The 20,804-nt window shown below is 33.5% G+C and overlaps 1 protein-coding gene across 1 annotated transcript; it reads left to right on the forward strand.

Moving 5' to 3' along the window:
• Positions 1–1,789: 1,789 nt before the first annotated feature.
• LOC149795414 (uncharacterized) lies at positions 1,790–9,935 on the forward strand. The gene is made up of 6 exons (XM_089965198.1): positions 1,790–1,906; positions 5,176–5,289; positions 5,795–6,280; positions 7,155–7,304; positions 7,587–7,690; positions 8,130–9,935. Coding segments are annotated over exons 1-6 (951 nt in total). The 5' UTR covers positions 1,790–1,905; the 3' UTR covers positions 8,226–9,935.
• Positions 9,936–20,804: the final 10,869 nt, after the last annotated feature.

Below are 20,804 nucleotides of genomic sequence, written 5' to 3' on the forward strand. Positions count from 1 at the left end.
TTAGTCGTGAGGAAATATCGGCTCGTGTGTGCAGGCAAGGCGATGGGTGCCGTTTACCCGCGGTCTTGTGTTCTAATCTCCGTAGAGCACGAGTTATACATTCTCTAACCTGTATGACTGTTTCATTTATATATATATATATATATATATATATATATATATATATATATATATATATATATATATATATATATATATATATATATATATATATATATATATATATATATATATATATATATATATATATATATATATATATATATATATATATATATATATATATATATATATATATATATATATATATATATATATATATATATATATATATATATATATATATATATATATATATATATATATATATATATACATATATATATATATATATATATATATATATATATATATATATATATATATATATATATATATATATATATATATATATATATATATATATATATATATATATATATATAGATAGATAGATAGATAGATATAGTTAATTGTATATTGTATGTATATTTTGAACACGAAAAAAATTGTTGTCTAATATTTACGAAGAGAGGATATATACATTTCTCAGTAGGTTTAAGCAAATATTCACGGGTGAAGTGAAAACATTGTATTGTCACGGGTGCATTATTTCTTATATCCATTATAATTATATATTTCATGCATAAACTTCGATTTGCATGAATTTGTTTCTTCTATTCGGCTTCATTGCTATATAGATAACAAGAAGTTCCGAAATTTTATAATAATTTAAGGGCAGTCACTTTTTTCTAATTTGACAAAATGTATAATAAACAGGTACTACCACAACTAGCACCTTGAACCATGTTACACTACAGGGTGGTTTAGCAGAGACAAAGAAAAAATTATATTGTACACATATTACTTCAAAAACTTGTATTTACTCATACAGTGTGTTTAGTCAAATAAATTAAAGTTTTCGTTAAAAACAATCAAGATTGTTTATTTTCGTTAACAAATTTCTTGCGTGGATTCATACAGTGAATGTTGCTGAAACATAACAACATGGCAGAAAACGACAACAGACTTCAGAGAGTACCGTCATTAAACAACTGATTGTAACGATTAAGGCTTTACGTTTGTTCTCTTTTATTTCCAAACCTTAATATTGTTTCTTGACAGACTATTTCAGACACAGAGACTACATCCATAATTCCGATGGTCATTTAATTTCGATTTGCAGTCTACGCTAATCAGTGCATGCATACCTGATTTAATTTAGATGACAGTTAAAATCGCTACTTAAGCAATTTTATTTCTTTACGTAATCAAGAATTTTCTTAAAAATCTGACCATTTGCCGTCGAGTGCAACATATATACCATCTCGTGTGGACGACACAGAATATCAAACATCAACAGGTCATGCAAGATCCGTGACTGACAATTTGCATGATTGATCAGAAAAACTAGAAAAAATACTTAAAGCCTGCTTTATGTTTTTTACTGTTCCATTTTGTGCATTCTTGATGGCGTATTTTAGCTGATTACATACATTTGTACTAGAGTGTCAAGAGTCTTTACACATGGCATGATCTAATCATCCTGAAATGAGGATGGAAAGAGGAGGGATGGTGAGAGACATAAAAGAAGTAAAATAAAATAGGGTTAAATGATTGAAATGTAGTTCCAAAGAACATACCTTAGAACAGATATAGCTCCGCAATAGAAAAAGAAATTAGATCGCCACTGTTTCTATATCACTTTTCTACCACTAATATAGCTCAGTATGAAATTTATAATAAACAGGTGCTACCAATACTACCACCATTAATTCTTCTACGCTACAGGGAAGTATAGCAAAGAACCAACTACATCACGTTTCAACTGAGGCTCACTATAGCCAACGGACTCCAGTGAAACCAAGTAAGTAGATTTCTACGTACATTTACTGAAATACATGATTGTAAAGTAATTTGCACTCAACAAGAGACAATTGGACACACACACACAGACACACAGACACACACACACACAGGCATGTCTTTAATACATCCACTGGATAATTTAGTTGACATCGTCTGGTCGAGTCTAATTTGACATAAAGACTACAAAGTGCGCAAAGCAACATTGGCATACGTATTTTGGGTATTATCAGTGACATTCGTTTACGTTAGCTCGTTGCCTTCCAAAGCTGGAATTGGAATATCAGTTATACTGTGAGCTTTCAAAATTTCGTCCACTGAAAGTGTGAGATCGAGTTCGCAATGGCACTGTTTGTGGCCAGGAATATGCAATGCCTTCAGTTGCATGTTTTCATTTTTAGTGTTAAATGAACACGTGAGTGCAACATCGACGAGACTGATTTTTATATAAAGGAATCCTCATTACAAATTGTGATTGTAGGATCTATGTTAAACATAAAACGCCCAAGAAGGTGGGATGGTCGGGGAAAAAATGTACGGATCTCTACCAATGATTGCTGCTCTCACAAAATAAGGTTTTTGTAGACTGTGTTTCTAACACCATATTTTGTTAGCATGTCGGTGTTGTTGATGTCAAAAGTTAAAATGTCATTGTTGTGGTTGGGGTTCTGTTTTATTTACAGCAATGTCACATCAAGTGCGTTTCCTGTTTGATAAATTGTTTGCAGGATATGGTTATATTCACGGTTTTGGGGCAATCTACAGAAAATCATTTACGCAGTCTTCTAAAGAGTCTGAGTGAGCTTTGCTTTTAAATAACCATTATAAAAAGGAATAACATTTCTTGAATATAAAACAATTCATTGCATGCATCTGTCAATGTAGCACGCAACAATGTATTAAACACCTAATGATTTAAAATCTTTGTCCCTAGTAAGTGCCCCTTTGGCTAAATTCTGAATAATATTAAGTCCATGAAAGAATATCGAATAATTTACTTGACATGATTTAAGACTAATGCAGTCATGAACAATACAATTATCAGGACTAAATAAGTGATATATTAGAATCGATTAATTAATGTTAATTAATAATGTATATTATTAACTTAAAATCTTCAAATTCCCCGCTCCTCATTTATATTTTACATTTACTGGTACGCTAATTCTTTCACATCTATGATATTCGTCCAAATTAGATATTGGTTCTTCCTCCAGACCTATAATTAATAAACGCCTGTGCTAACCCAAAGTGGTAATCCCCTGCTTTTGCCGATATTTAGTATTACCCTCAAAGGCGAATGTAACATTTATCCAGAACTCGATAGCATTTGTCAGCAGTCACTTAAAATTTCATAAATGCGATGTGATGTAGTCCAATGTCCCTGCTTATTGCATATTTTGCCTAAGCAAATATGAGACCTGGATGAAATTAATTAAAATTACCCTTTAAAACTCCGTAATGACTCAAAAGGTGGCTGCTACCAGCGAGAAAAGAAACGTTCCACAAATAATCTTTCTAGTTGCCCCGTTTCACCGTCCAGTTTAACCTATAATGCGTTCAGTGTATCTGTGAGAGTACATGTATGTATGACTTCAGAATTATATACCCGGAGCAGATAAGATCAATTATTTAAAGCTAAAAAATATTTTAGTCTAGATTTCATGTTCTGCTTTATAACCCTTTTTTCAGGATTTGACTCATCACGCCTGCATTACCTATTAGTATTAAAAATATTTGATTTTAAAGGAATTTGAGTTAAAATATACACTCCTTGGTATAAAGCCTCTACGTACTTTTTGAAAATATGGACAGTTCATGACACATCAATAGTGTGTTTCAGCAACTTACACTTTCATTAACAGCAATGACATATAACCTGTCTGAACATGTTATTGGTTCGTCCCGCAGTCAGACGAGTTAACTGTCTATACAAAGTACAGAAAGTACATAATTTCCAGACGACGCACTTAAAGAGTAGCAACATGTGCCTCTTCAAGCAGGTTTTACTGCATAATATTTAATTTACAACGTGTAAGGTAACCAATATTTTGTGAGTAATCGAAGAATATAAATAATAGCCGAATGAATGTATTTCATAAAACAGACAGTCTTAGATTATAATTAATATATATATATATATATATATATATATATATATATATATATATATATATATATATATATATATATATGTTTAAGAAACATAATCTATTTTATTTCTTTGCTGTGGCAGTGTTGATTAAGACACCGTCTACATGTAAATTCTGCAGGTAATTCCCAGAGTGCTTGGACAAATTTTTCACTAAAATGACGGTGAACAAGTAATGAACAATGATCTGTATAGTTTTATATATATATATATATATATATATATATATATATATATATATATATATATATATATATATATATATATAGCTAATTGTATGTTGTAATGCAGATTGAGAACACATTTATTTTCGTTTATTATTGGGGCCCCGAGTGCCCGAGTGGTCTAACGCTCTCTCCGTTACGGATCACTGCCATCTCACCTCTGTCTGCGTGGGTTCGAGTCTCGGATTCAGCCAGTGTGGGTATGTGAGAAAGCTTGCCAGTAGCTTCTCGTGGGTCGGTAGTTCTTTCCGGGGTTTTCCCGGTTTCTGCCTCCACCATTAATACTGGCCGCCATGTATAGCCCATCATGTGCTGAAAAATGGCGTTAAACCCTACAAGAACAGCAAAAAATCGTTTCTTATTTATGCAGAGGATATCTACATTTTTCAATAGATATAAGCAAATATTTCAGGTTGAAATGAAAGCATTGTATTGTAACGGGTGCAATATTTCTTATATCCCTTCAGAAAACGTAGATTTTTCTTTTTATTATATATTTTAAGGCAAAAAGCTTTGATTTGCAAGGATTTGATTCTTCAATCTGGTGCATCACTAAATTGATTTAAAGAAGATCCAAAATTTTATAATAATTTTAGTACAGTGACTTATATAAATTTGACATGACCAGATATATAATAAACATGTACCCTACCATTATTAGCACAATGTTACACTACTTGGAAGTCCAGCAAAGACTGAAATAAAATTTATATTTTACATGAAATGCTCCATATTGGGTTGTCTATTTATTAATTACGAATGAATGTTAACATTCGGAAATTAAACGAAATTGTGTGTATATATATATATATATATATATATATATATATATATATATATATATATATATATATATATATATATATATATATATATATATATATATATCCACAGTGCGTATACCAGGCTATGTCATACCAGTTGTCATTGGAGTGGTTGGTGTTATCATGCTGACGATTGGCTTTCTGATTTGGATGCAACGGAGGAATACCTATGAGCTAGACACAGGTACAAATTCTACATCTTCTAACTTGTACTCAGATTAAATCAATTGTATTAATGTTCTCAATTTCGTTGTGAATATATTTAGTCATTATGTACACGAGACCATAATCCATACCCAAAGACTCTGGATGCTCCTTTTTAAATATGAAGATTTATTAAAGTCTTTCTTGGACTTTATTTCAATCTGATAATATTATATTCTACGCTTGAGATTGTTTCGTGTCGCTTAATAACAAAAGTAAATTGAGGGTGTTCATCACATGACGATAAGTACATTCTGTTATTTATAACAAGATGTAGACATAATTCTCATCTGAAAGATCATGAAATATTATTTCAGTTGATATCTCATAAATATCGCTGGTGTGTTTTACAGCAGCATTTTGTAACGAAAATCAGGAATTCAAAATATTTCCATACAATACATCAGCAGTCATTCCACTCCATCTATGCGGCTTACAATTCTGCTAATTTCTTAATGATGCAATTGTTATTATCGTTTTTGCAGTGCAACGCCTTATCCAAGAGAAATGTGAAATTGCTTCCTTTTCTACTCCTACTACTGAAAGAAGGACTAAAGCAATGCCTGCATGGGTGGAAGGAAGAGCGGATCGCTCAGTTCCTCGAGTGAAAGGGCTTCATGATATGATACTTAGTGTTAACTGCTCAGCAGCTCCATGGAACGCAGCCTCTGTTGATACTTTAGACAACAGTATATATTCCCTAGAAAAATGTGTAGACTTCAAACCAAAACGCGCTAATATATTCTGCTGCAATGAAACAAGTGAACGGTCCAATACTTTGTTTTCGGTATGTGGTGAAAGCACAGAAATGGGAATTTTGGGAGAGTGTCCGGGTGTCTTTTCATTGGTCTCAAAATTAGGCGGAGAGGAGAATAAAACTATATGCACCGTACAAAAGAAGGTGGCTAAAAGTATTCAAGCTTTGTTTGAAAAGGTCAACGATGAGCCAACAGTTTCATCAAATTATTACAGTAGGTCATTTCATTCCATTATTTACAATTTTACTGAAAGTTTTTTGTGTATGTGATGCTAGTTAATTTCTATGTCTGTGTTTCGTTAGACAACGGAAAACAACTAAACAAACAAAATGTACATTTTTCTCTATCTGATCAGAACAAGGCATAAAATCTCTTTCGCCAATATAAATATATATATATATATATATATATATATATATATATATATATATATATATATATATATATATATATATATATATATATATATATATATATATATATATATATATATATATATATATATTTACCGCTCCGGTCGCCGTGTGGTTAAAGTGTCCGCATAGGATGCGGGAGGTCGCGAGTTCGAACCATGGCAGAATCATACCAAAGACTTATAAAAATGGTACTAACAGCTACCTCGCTAGGCCCTCAGCATTAACAGTTCATGTTAGGGCTGGTCGGTCTGGTGTCAGGATAATTAGACTGGGTGAGAAATCATGCCACATGCTTGCGGCACGATGCCTCAGTGGTAGACATCACTATGAACTGCCACACTGCAGACATTGTAGCGATATGACTGACAAATTATTAAAGCTACTTTAAAATCCAAATCACACACTCACACGCTTTCACCAAAATAAAAAGTTCTCTAGTGATTTAACAATGACGAAATTTCACTATATATTTCTTTTAGAACTTTTATGTTACTAAACAATATAATAACACCGAATATTTGATAAGGTAACGAACTATTACGTTTTTTCTCGTCCTTGGAGTCATAGTATTTGTGAGGATGGTTAATAGCAACATTGCAGAGTTATTCAGTCAGTTACGTACCAATAAATGCAACATTATACTCATTGACTTACTAACTTGCCAACTTCAGATAATTTTACCGCTACCGGAAATGCTGACAGTTTGTGTAAGATCGAATATCAAATGGAAGCCATTTCAAGCGGCATTCATCCTGAAGAGAAGTTTCAAGACGTTAAAGTAGCTTCTGAGTGGACGAAAACCACTGCCGCATCATATCAGGGTACGTACGGAATAATTTCATTGATGTAAATAAAGTAATGTTTTCTATTCTTTAACAATATTGAATAACTGAAATAAATTATGATGACTGTTATGGAAAGTTTGAATCTCTTACTCATTGTAATTTTGTTCCGAGCAATAGTTCTTGATTTTCTGAAACAGTGTGCTTCTGTGTAAATAATACCTCCATTAAACAAAAACTATATTGACTCTTTAAGTTTTCGGCAGCCGTATTTTCGGGTAAGAGAGTTTGTGAAATATATGTATTCAATTGTATTATTAGGAACATTATGGTCAAGAAAACAATTTGACCATGGAACTAAAGAAGATGATGAATATGAAACATTTGAGAATATAAAGCATACGACACCTGTACAAAATGACAAGGTATGGACATTTATAATATTTTTTAAAACAAATAAGACAACTAAACAAGAAATGTGAGAATCCACAAATATGTGTTATGCCACTGGAATGTATCTAATTAGTTTATTCTTTTCTGTCAAGACTTTAACTGGAATATAATCTCATTACTGGACTCATTTAAGTGCATGATAAGTGTGTATGCACGCATTTAGCTAGGCTGATATCAAATCTTTTGTCTATTTCTGTTTTATGACTATCAGAATTTCACAGCATATATTAATGAAATTCGCCTATTCAGATATTTATATATACAGCGAATCATATTAGAGATCAGTCACCCCAACAGTTGCTCTAAGTTTGTACCGAAGACTGTATTGAAATCATAATTAGTTCCCTTATTGTCTAAATGTCTGAGCTATTTATAATGGCATTAACTAATGATGATGAATATACTTTACAGGTTTCTAAGAACGTACAATCCTTGACGCTTAAAGATGAGGAACCGAAAGAAGGAAATAGGATTTCAGACAATGATTACGCTGACGTTGATATATAATTATTATATCATTTTAGCTGATCAAAAATGACACATTAAGACTAGTAAAATCTTGGTCAATTTTGATAATTTTATTTTATAAAATTTATTTACATTAAAAAAAATCTAATAAAAACATGCATCACGAAAATGATTCTTATCGTAAACAATAAAAAGAACACGTTCCAAAACAGTAATTGAGAAACCGTGTCCATACATTTATGCAGCAAATCTAAATCTGATGTCAGCTAATGATAACGTGGACACCCAACAAAGATATACCTTTTTATTAACTGAGTTTGTTTATTTAAACGTGATATGTTAGGCGCAACTGTGGGCATTGATCTCCTCCGGATAAAGAAGTATGTGCATAAACTGATGCTACAAGAACCTGTTGGTGATTTGGTTACGAAAGTCTACTTTATACAGTCAAGAAACAGTCAGACATATAAGGTTATGTTTAACCATTGATTCTCAAAGGTCTCTTTCTAATGAGCATATTTGGAATGGATCCATATTGTCAGAGAGAGAGAGAAAGAGTTAAACGTCTAAACGTGTTTCTACTCTTGGAATATACCGTAAATATATTTCGTCTGTTTGGGAACCACTGATGTAGACTATTCACCAGATTTGAGAAATCCCTAAATTAAACTTGAAAAGAAGACACCGGAGAAAAGAATTAAAGATACATTGATGGTTTCCTTTTCTCAATTCATAGGGCCTGCATGGCGTTAAATTTGTTTCTCATTTCTAAGATACAAAATGCGACTATTAACGGATGTCAACACCGAACAACATTCATAGTTTCGAAAAATGGACAAAGATGTTCAAATAGTCCACTGACAAGACTTACCGTTTAACTGATAAATGTTTTTCTTTTCGTGTTGATCATACTCGGTATAGGCATATAATTGCAAGCAGGAACACTACGCTTTCTTTCCATATATTGTTCTGTACGATGATTTCATACGTGTGTCAGCCTGTGGGTACATCAGCTCTTTATCCACACAACAAACACAGGTTTTAGCTATACTCAAAATAATCTATTTTAGATCATTGTTTTTAACTTTATCGAGTATGTATCTTCCATAATTAGTCCAGTGTTGATAATTACCGTGAATCCCTCAAGCATAACTACCTAAAGGACGAACTAAACTATTTTTGTATCGGGTGTTAGGGGAAAAACTTTATGTTAGAGATACCGATTTCAAGCTTCGCAAACGTGCATTCTAGCTTCCAGAACGCGAAATGTTTTGAACTAACCAGGTAGTTCGACTACGCGGAGTGAAGTGTTGATTTCTCGTAAGAGAAAAGGTACATAACAGAGAGTACTAACTCACGCGATAAATCTTGTGATTGAAAAGTATCATTTTCCTCTATTTCTCTAGTTTGCGTAATCCAGGCTCGAGTTCCCTAGGAGTTTCCACGCTTGTGTCACGTATCGACAGTCACATGACATGTCAATACTTGTTGAATATTGCCATGGATTATTTGTTGGTAGTATTTCAAACACATCTTTAACAGTATAACACATAAAAACAGTCACTTCCAATTAGTATATATGTGTTCATATAAAACATTTTGATATACAAATACTGTTGGTAAATCAAATTGTGATCCGCCAATGGCTTATAAGTATGCATCTAATCATGCTGTAAGATGTTAACTATTGCTTTTATACTCTCGAGATCAGTGATGAATTTCCATTCATGAATAAAGAAAAACAAATAATCTCTGTTTTGTAATTAATTAAATATGTTACAAAATGCTCTCTCTCTCTCTCTCTCTCTCTCTCTCTCTCTCTCGCATAAGTGGAAATGTGTGGTGTGAGAGAAAAAAACAATCTGGGCTGAAACTTGATCTTTTAAACTTACACCAAGGAAAACAGAAAAATTCGAACCGTTCTCACGGTATATGTACACTTTCCATGGGAGTTTTTTTTTGAGTGTCACATAATACTAATGATACAAATCTGCAATAGCCTGTGTAGACGAGTTTGTCTAATTCTAAAAATTGGCATATACATAATCTCATTCATAATCTCTCTCTCTCTCTCTCTCTGGATCATCATCGCAAGTAATGGGTGAAAATCTGTTAAATAAAAATGTTGTAGATATTTGCCAATGACATGCGACAGTGTGTTTGGACCTTTTGATTGTAAAATGTTTGGATCAACCGACTAGAAGAGAGAATGTGAGAGAGGGGTCAAAACAATTTATGGTTAGTAGTAACGGAAAGTAAAACAACATAATGACTTAGATCAACTGTAAATACCATTACAGTTTTTAAATACTTCTTGTCGGATCGTCAATTTGCTAAACCTGAAAATATTCTCCACTAGCTTCCTAAACCTCGTCCGTGATCGAATGGCGGCGCTGTCACTGTCTGGGACACTAGCCATGCAATGTTTATGGAGCTCTACCCTTTTCATTTAAACCAAATATAAGTTCAAAATCCAGAGTCTCTTTTATTTAATTCGTCAATATAAATGGAAATACAAGTTCAAAAAGAAGCAAATTAACAATTTCCAGAAGAAATGTAAAGAACTAAAATATATGCAGAACTACATTTTGTAGCGATAACACTGGAAAGGATGTGAAAAGTTAAATTCCTTCGACAAAACACAGTGTCCTGTAGTAAATTGTAAACTCCTTTGAAACAAGGTATTTGCATTTGGTATAAATAAAATATAGTATGTATGCTGTGTCCTTGCTATACCACTTGTATACAATTTTCACTATAGGTTAGCTGGGCAAGCCTGGTTGCCTATTAATGGAAACTAATCATTTAAGCTCATTTAGCTATGTTATTTGTCATTACAAATTCATTTTTAGTGTATGTAATGCTATGTCCATGGCCCCGGTTTACATACGACCTACACATCTTTCCTCTGTTCGCGTGGGTTGTGAGAAAGTTTGCCTATAGCTTCGCACGGGTCATTGGTTCTTTCTGGGTACCTTCTACAAAAAAATGCACTAGGTGCCATATTTAGACGATCATGTACTGAAAATTAGCGTGAAACCCGCAAAACAAATCGAAATTCTTATATTCACCTTTTCCGCAGGGAAACGAAAATTTTCAGGTATGCAGGAAATTATACAAGTTGAAAACTAGATTCAAGATAGTACAGATTAAAATAATAAACACTGGTCTATCTGTCTGTGTGATGTCTGTCGATCTATCTATCCATCTATCTATTTATCTGCGTGCGTGTATGTGTATGTGATAATATCCATGCAATTTCTATCAAATACAAAAATGCTTTACTATACTTTATCAATCACATTGTATACTACAGAGCAAATATAAGAAAGAAAGGTCAAACAGCTTGTATAACATTCTTTCAATTTGTTTACATTTAATATGTTAAAATTGAAAGGTTTCAGTGTATGTTACAGTCCAGGGTTTAACGTGAATTTGTGATTCTGTCATGTATGACCTGACAAAATCCCTCACACGATATTGTCGACAAAGCCAACATTTTTGCGTGATAACGTGTATCGCATTCACACTATTCTCTCGTAATCCCAATTGTATTTCCTTAATTTATGGAATTTCGAACGAGATATTAAAACCTGTGTATGGTACATTTTCACTGTACGTTTGTGTCAATTAGGTTTCTGTAAATAACGCATATTAGTTTGAGATCATATCAAAAATTCGTGACCAGACTGACACGTGTTTCCTGCATGCATGCTTGTTCGTTTTCCTAAAAGGAAGTTAAATAAGAATCATTGTCTCTTGTCGTTTCTTTTCCTTTCTATTTTTTAAATAGCTAAATGTTTTCTTTAGTTTCCTCAGCCTATGATTTTGTCCTCTTCGTGACATTGTATTGCAAGCAGAATGACTGAATATATCAGAGAAGAATAAAATACAATTAGGCTTTACAATTTGGCTACAGATCACTCCAGAAAACGCTAAACCCTCCTTAGTATGTTTTGTGTACAGCCCCCCCCCCCTCGTCACATACTGATTGGTGGGAATATTTGAACGTCAAGAAGATACAATTTAAAATGACAAGAAAGAATTTTACATTTTTGGAGGTATAAATAGAGACCTTCTCGATGATCAATAAAAGTGATTTGGATGGATTTTATTACTTCATTAGGTATGGAGCAACTAGTAAATGAACCCACCAGAGTAACATCTACCTCTAAAACACTTATATATCATATTTATACCAATACAAAAGAAAATATTTTGGAAGCGATGGTTCCAAAGAGAAGTATAAGTGACCACTTTGCAATTGTTGTAACATGTAAAGTCAATGGCAAATCAAAATCTATATCCTTCCTTGTGTCTCCGAATTACTAGAAGAAAACAAAACCATGTACATGATTCTTTTCTCAATTATTTGAACACTTATGATCTTATTCATGACAATCAGTCTGGCTTTCGACAGAATCACGTCTGTGAAACTGCACTTGTATCTTTGATTGATAAATGGCTGAAAGCATTAGATAGAGGAGAAATGGCAGGAAGTATCATGGTTAACTTTCGTAAAGCTTTTCATCTTGTAGACCATGAACGTTTGTTTTAAAAACTAAACATTTATCGAATGCAGTGAAAACTATCGAAATGGTTTACTTCTTACTTAACCGATCGAGTGCAAAAAGTATCTTTAAATGGTCAACTTTCTCAAAGTAAACATATTAATTGCGGAGTACCACATAGCTCTATTCTTGGTCCTATGTTATTCATTTTATTTATCAACGACTTCCCTCTGAAGACTGGAACGTCAACCGATCTCTATGCAGATGATACTACACTGTGTGAAATGGGTAAAACCAAAACGGTACTTGAAAATAACGTACAAGATGCTCTCAACAGACTTCAAGTATGTTTCAAGGAAAACAGTGTGACAATAAATACAGAACAAACGAAAGCCCTACTAGTTACAACAGAACAAAAATGAACAAAAATGAACAAGGCTAGATAGTGACATTCTCTAGGTTCTATTTGACATTGTGAGCCTTAATATGAGCTTTCATGATACAATTCTTGGTTTATTCGCAGATAGCAATCTTACTTGGTCTATTCACACTAAACATGTTTCAAAAAAGGTTAATTCTTGTATTTGGCTACTGAGGAAAATCAAAACGTACATTCCTCTTCAAAATAGGGTCATCTTTTATAAAAGTTATATTCAGCCATATCGGGACTATTGTAATGTAATTTTGGGTAGTACCTCTAATTCAAACATGACAACACTTTTAACACTCCAAAAGATGGCTTGCCATTTAATTCTAGATCAGTGTATAGACAATTTCCAGGATGAAATGAATGGTATAAAGACTTTAACAATACATGAATGAATATTTCTTAGAAAGAACAAATTAATGCATAAAGTATCCAGAAAAGCAATTCCTGTCTATCTAAGCAAAATTTATCACCAAAGAGATGCTGATGGTACTCCAAATTTAAGTTCCATTTAAGGTCCATAAGAAGTAAAGATTACATTATACCAAGACCAAAGAAGGAATTGTTTAAAAAATAAGTTTTCAATATACTGGTCCACTGGTATAGAATACCATTCCCGGTGACATAAGGCAGGCTCGTAGTATTTCTTCTTTTCATAATCAATGCCTCACAAGGATGAAAGCTTTAGACAATTGAACAGATCTAGTGCAATAAATAGCACCTGCTTTTCTGTAATTTTGCATCATTTTCACAGTTGAATACTTCGATGCAGGATGATATTTTATATTTTATATATGTTTTTTGTGTTCACAGATGCCTGTGAATATGTTCCAGGCTTGATACTTTTATTTTTAAAATCACTTAATTATCTAGTTTCAAGCCAGATTCTTCACATGTTGTGTATGCTGTATATATTGTACATAACAGATAGAAGGCCTCAAGTTGGATTAGTTCTGTAATTAATTGAGTTACCTCCCTAAATAAGGACTTTATTATTATTATTATTATTACTATTATTAGTGAACAAATCACATTTCATTCTATCTCCATATATTTAAACTTTGTGTTTGCATTCAGACTGTTGTTTATCCGAATGCCCTTAAACACGTACATGTAACTTAGTAGGGAATTTAATTTTTTATTATAACCTATTTGATGTTAATTGTTGTCTCTGCATGAAGGTTTTTCAATAATTGAATTCATTATCATAATCCATCGTAAAATATTCATGACAGTAACAACGTTTTACCATGAATTAATTGGGGAAGAGTTATTCTTTCTTTTAGAAAGTATTTTTATTGTAGCTATGAAAGTAGTGTGATGGAAGTGTACATATAAATTTACTGAGCAATATGGTCACAAACTATGTAATGATGTGACCCGGAAATTGAACCATGACCCAAGTAAGTATTCATCAGCTGTTAAATGCCATTATGATGGGCCACAACTGACAAGTTCTGTTATATTTAATGATCTATAATGGCACCGTCACATCTCGGAATCTTGGTTTTTTGCATTTATAGAAAGAACGCGAACCATTTGCTAAAGTTTCGGGATCAAAGATCAACCATTCAAAAACATAGATACTTCAAACATGGAAATTGGTGAAAGAGTCACCCAAGCTTCTCACTAGAGTAATAAAAGTTAATCTTAAAACTCTAGGTATCTAGTATTGAAGTTTAAAAACATAATAATTGAAAGAAGATATCCGGTCCATTCAAACACACAAAATGGCAATTGCAAAAGGAAACACAATGCTAAGATAATCATAACACTGATACGTATAAAGTGAAAATACATACAGGACATGAAACACTGACCAATGCTAAATATGGAGTGATGACATTACAGAAAATACGTAGAGGACAGGGAACTGTGACCTATACTAAGTACGGAGTGACGACATAACAGAAAATACATAGAGGACAGGGAGCTATGGCACGTGCTAATTACGGAATGATGACATTACTGAAATTACATAAATTACAGAGAAATATTCACTTTACTAAGTACTGAATAATGACATTACAGAAAATACATACCGGACAGGGAACTGTGGCCTTTACTAAATACGGAATGAAGCCTTTATAGAAAATAGATAAAAGGCAGGGAACCATGACCAATACTAAGTACGTAGTGATGACATTACATAAAATACATAAAGGGCAGGGAACTATGATCTTTTCCAAGTAAGGAGTGATAACATTAAAGAACATACGCAAAAGACAGAGAACTATGACCCATACTAGGTACGAAACTATGGGGCGGTACGCGAGAGAGCAAGGTTTGTAAGGGAATTTCAAACAATAGGAGGGCAAATTAATTTAAGCACAGCACCATCAGGAAAATGAGGGATGGATACATAGAAAATATACAAACAAGAGAATCCCATTACACGCACAAACAAGCACACGCCTTTTAAAGAAAACCTTATTTAATTTTTGTTTTCTTTTAGTAAAACGTTCGATATAGAATGATTTTCAATGTTTTTGTTCAACGAGTGTGTGCCAGGAGCAACGTGTGTGATTTAGTCGTGGCAGACACTTGGTTCAAGGAATATACAATACTCTGTGAAATCAACATTCTTACCCAAACTATTTAGCAAGTTACTACATATTTGATAGACGGGGTATAACAAAGAATAACCACTGGGGCGGTGGGTATGGGTGATGGAAATCCTATATCCCAGGCTATAAAAGAACTCTAAGTAGTACCTCTCACTAAAAAGACAGAAAATTACCCTATCGAAAATAATTAAATTCTTTCTTTTCAATTTTTCCTAACATTAAAAAGGAAAACGTATATATCAGATGGACTATCATATATCGATCCCTGGAAAGGATCACAGAAAGCTCAGAAAGGCTGAATAATCGAGCCGGAAGGTGTAATGCTTGAGGACGAAAGTACAATCCTTTTCTGTAATATAGTTTAGGCTTGGGGGTGGAACCAATAGAAACATGGCAAAGTGTTAGTCAAAAAGAAAGAGGAACACGGGTCAAAATACTTCAATAACTAATTTTGTCGGAATAAACGTTTTCTTCAGATAGGGGATGCAGATATAAAATCTCTTTAGCTTTCGATCTAACAGGGCTCAACTAATGGCCTACTAGTGAAACAGCTGCAGAAAATGATGTCATCAACAGTACATAGAGACCAATGTGATGACATCATCTCAGATGAAGAAATCGCCAGGGAAAGATGGACTCACCGTGGAATTCTACCAAAAGTTCCACGGTGAACTAACGCCGATCTTAAACACTTTGTATAATAATATATATTTTAAGTAAAACTAAAATGACTAAATCTATGATGGAGGGGGTTATCACAATTGTATACAAAGGGAAAAGGGATAGAGACGAGATTAAAAACTGGAGGCCCATATCAGATTTTAAGTAGGATTTTGACAAATAGAGTAAAGGGTGGGATAAACTAAATAATTAATGTAAATCAAACTTGTGGGGGAAAAGGGAAAAAAAAACAATATTTTAAACATTAAAACTATAATTGACTACATAAATGAAACTCGTACGAAGGGTGCTATGGTACTCTTCGACCAGGAGAAAGCTTTCGACCGATTAGAACAAAGCTATATACAGGACGTATTAAAACAATTTGGTTTCGGACCTAATTTCCGGAAATGGACCGAAATCCTATATACTGGGATAACTTCATGTGTACAGGTAAACGGGAAATGCACGAAAGAATTTGAAATACAACGATCAGTGAGACAAGGATGTCCACTATCAATGACATTATACGTAATGGCAATAGATTTCCTGAGTCACAAGATAAGAAACAACCCAGAAATACAAGGCATACAAATACCAAACCTAAGAAAAGAATTAAAACTGCTCCAACATGCAGATGATTGCACCAACTTTATAAGAGAGGGGAAATGCTATAAACATCTAGTATCAGAATTTGAAAAATTTGGTAAAGCGTCGGGTTTCAAAATAAACCACGACAAGACCGAAATCTTAAAAATAGGTAACTGGAGGGGCAACCACCTTGGATTTGTACACACACACACACACACACACACACACACACACACACACACCTACTGAGAGACACGGTAAAGGCTCTAGGGGTTTACCTTGGTAAAAAAGAAGCTGTAGAAAATTATAAACATATTATCAACAAAATAAGAGAAAATGTGAAAATCTGGGCCATGGCGCCATTATGTATAATGGAGCGGGCCCAAGCGGCCAAGACTTATTTATACTCATATATTAACTATATAATTAAATCCACAGATACGGATAATACAATTTTAAACAAAATAGACAATGATATAATAGATTATATATGGAATCAAAAAATGCATTATGTAAAAAAAGAGACATTATCTTGGGCCAAAAGTAGAGGGGGTTTGGGGTTGCCGAGCCCTCTACTACTAAAATTACCTAACATAATCAATAGATTAACAAATTACAATCAGACCCGGCTACAGCGTGGGAAGCACTGTACATCTACTGGTTCGGCTTCACCTTGAGAAACCGACGACATATACAAAATTAACAAATTAATTTTAAAAAATCGAAGTACCACGCAAATTTAAACATTATAAGAGAACTAATTTGAAAATATAGGGACAAAACAGATCTATGGAAAATAAAAATAAGTAAAGATTAGGGAGGAGGTAACCAAAAATATAAAATGTAGAGTAGAGCAGGACAACTTGGGGGTAAATTGGACAAAAGCTTGGAAAAATTGGGAAAAAATAAGATCTGTCAAAACACAAAGTATAATTTTTAAATACCTGCACAACGCCTGGCTAACAGGCGAAGAAGCAATCAAACGTCGTATGATCACGGTAATGCCGAAGTGCCCTTTATGTAAAACAGCGAACTTCACCAAACTACATACGATTGCCCAATGTGATAAAACTAAACATAATAGGATAATGGTAATAATGGAAATTTGCAAAAAATATAAGTATAATAAAAATAACATTTTATTCATAGATGTAGACTACGAAAACAAAATCGTTCTAAAAATTGATATCCTGTGGACAGGTGATAAAGATTTGTAAATAAGATACGTGGTACAAATAAGAATATTAACCACAATACGAACTCAATACGTCTTACGACGAACAGATACTTACCGTCAGGCTGATATAACGTAATTTATGTTGGAATTGGGGAAGAGAGGGGGAGGGAGGAATCGGTATTACAGACCGAAGGGTCGAGTAGCGCAATTCCGAGCCAATACCATACCCGTACCCCAGCTCTCACCACACAACAGCCATATTTCAAAGAAAATTTTAAATTATATTTCAAATATTTCAACAAAAAAACCATATAACATTTAAAACAAAAATAAAATAAAGAAGAAAAAGATTTTTCTTTTTAGAATTTGATTTTTTGTTGTTTTTTACTCTGAAAGAAAATTCTAAAGACATATATAGTAAGGGCTACAGGGAAACTATATGTGGGAAGTAAAAGGCGATGACATCATGGGGCTAAGTCACATGGCGCTACACGAAATGGACAGGTCCATGAAAGAGTCTTTGAAAACACCCCATGTAGAACATAAACAGACAAAACAGAGACACAAATACATAATGGATAACACTTAGTTTAAAACCCTACTAACTTCTTCTCTATCTTAAAAACCATACAGCTCCCGCACTGTATGGTTGACCACTACACAATAATGTGGTCTCATAAACAAATTTGGATCTTTCAATAAAGAATTATCAGATAAACTAAATAAAGGAGGCCTAACTCGATCCAGGAGAAACACATAGAGAATAAAGAAGTGTGGACCTTGGATCGAGCGTAACTTACTTATCAACATCTTTAAAAACTATTACGAGGAACGACACATATTGTCACTCGAATAATACAATAGGAATTTTTTTAAAAAAACAAAATCTAAATAGTACACCGTTCCATCGTCAAAATTCGAAAACCATAAAACAAATTAAAAGATTAAATATAACATATCATAACGGATCTTAAATCCAAATTAGGAAGAAATACAACTGGGAAAGATATTTGATCTATTTGATCTATACTTACTGTCTCAAGCATACAGAACATATAGCATACACACAAAATAGCACCACTACATATAGCAAACACTGAGACCTAGACGACTTCTAGCAAAGGTCACAAAATTTTCAAGGGAAGGAACTTCGAGAAAGGTGAGGGAAACCAGGCTCGGACGAACAACCCTTTATATAACACTAAGGAAACATAAATACCCCATCAAAAATTCTGAAAACTAAATTTTTGATATAAAATTTTGTTTTAACTAAAACATACAACACATCTGAGGGGGAAACACACACACATGAAATACTTTTTATTTCTTTTGGAAATGGGGGGGGCATCTGTCTGGTGCCCCAAACAAAACAAAAGCAAAACAAAAGGGAGAAAATGATGTGGACTAGTGTGGAATCCTCCTCGATTGTTTCAACAACACCAACAACTGTGTGGATAAAACAAGTTTATCGAAAATACAAAGGTGCTTGGAAAGAGTCCTTCAGTATGGGTCTCTAGTAATGAGACTCTGACGCAGGCATCGACTGGAGAAGTGTGACGTGTGTTTATTTGCAATTGTTGCTAAACTTTGCTATTGTGTTTTTTCAACACTTTACATATGTTCTTCACTTTAAAAATTGCTTTGTTTCTGGTATATTTTATTGCATTATAATTTATGGTTTAAATTTGTTCTTGTTATATTCCACATGCGCATGCACAAATTTGTTACGGTTCTGATAAGGTACAGCGCTGGGAGATATGTGGATGCAGGTAACCATTTAAATTTGTAAAAGTTGTATGATATCCCCATGTTAAGTCTATGCATATCAGCCTTGCATTGTAACGTTAGAGTTACTATATCTTCTAATGAATTGTCATTAAGTATATTAGATTCCCATACCGAACCTCGATGTTAAAAAGTGTATATATTATGTCGTTAACGATTCAATGGTAACAGAGTCAACGATAGTTGCAAATTAATGTACTGTTTCCTCTCAATGTCCTTCGGTGTGTATGACGTCAAGACCGAATATAGCCATTCCAACGGAGTTGATGCTACAAATCCAGACGTACCAGACGTACCAGACTTTTCGGGTAGTCATGGAGATGATAGTAATACCAGATATGATGCTCATAATACCAGATGCTGGGATATATCTAGGACGTCGAGAAACCAGTTCTTCGTGCAAACTATAAATATTACTCCTCGTGATATGGTACTAGTTGAACCGTTTGACTCAAAGACAAGCACTTGCGTTAATCTGGAGTTATGTACTGTTTTTAAATTTTAACCATGTCAACAATGTAGAAAAACAATGTGAATATATAATTTATCAATTTTTAAGAACTTCATCCTCACTGGGCAATTTCAACAGGAGGTATATTCATTGATTCTATGATTATATGGAGTAAGTTAGTCATTAGAAACTTACATACTGCGACGCGAGGGTTGCTGGGTTCTGCTACATGAGTGGTGCAGATTACAATGTACGTCTTTACTGACCGTAGCTTTCTCTAATTTTCCGTGGACTACAAATATTTAAGTAACAGTATTTTTTGTAGTAATGTTCTTCAAGCATGTTTCAGTAACACAGCATCTGAGGGGAAACACACAAACATAAAATACTTTTTTTGGGGGGGAAATGGGGGGGGGGGGCATCTATCTGGTGCCCCCCCCCCAAAAAAA

Source organism: Sinohyriopsis cumingii, chromosome 7, assembly GCF_028554795.1.
Source record: "Sinohyriopsis cumingii isolate HCF-2022 chromosome 7, ASM2855479v2, whole genome shotgun sequence".
NCBI lineage: Eukaryota > Metazoa > Mollusca > Bivalvia > Unionida > Unionidae > Sinohyriopsis > Sinohyriopsis cumingii.

Bases quoted from the DNA above. Each gene is read 5' to 3' on its own strand.
- LOC149795414 (XM_089965198.1), top strand. The intron at 5,290-5,794 runs GTACAAATTCTA...TCGTTTTTGCAG, and splicing joins TACCTATGAGCTAGACACAG to TGCAACGCCTTATCCAAGAG. The intron at 7,691-8,129 runs GTATGGACATTT...TATACTTTACAG, and splicing joins CACCTGTACAAAATGACAAG to GTTTCTAAGAACGTACAATC.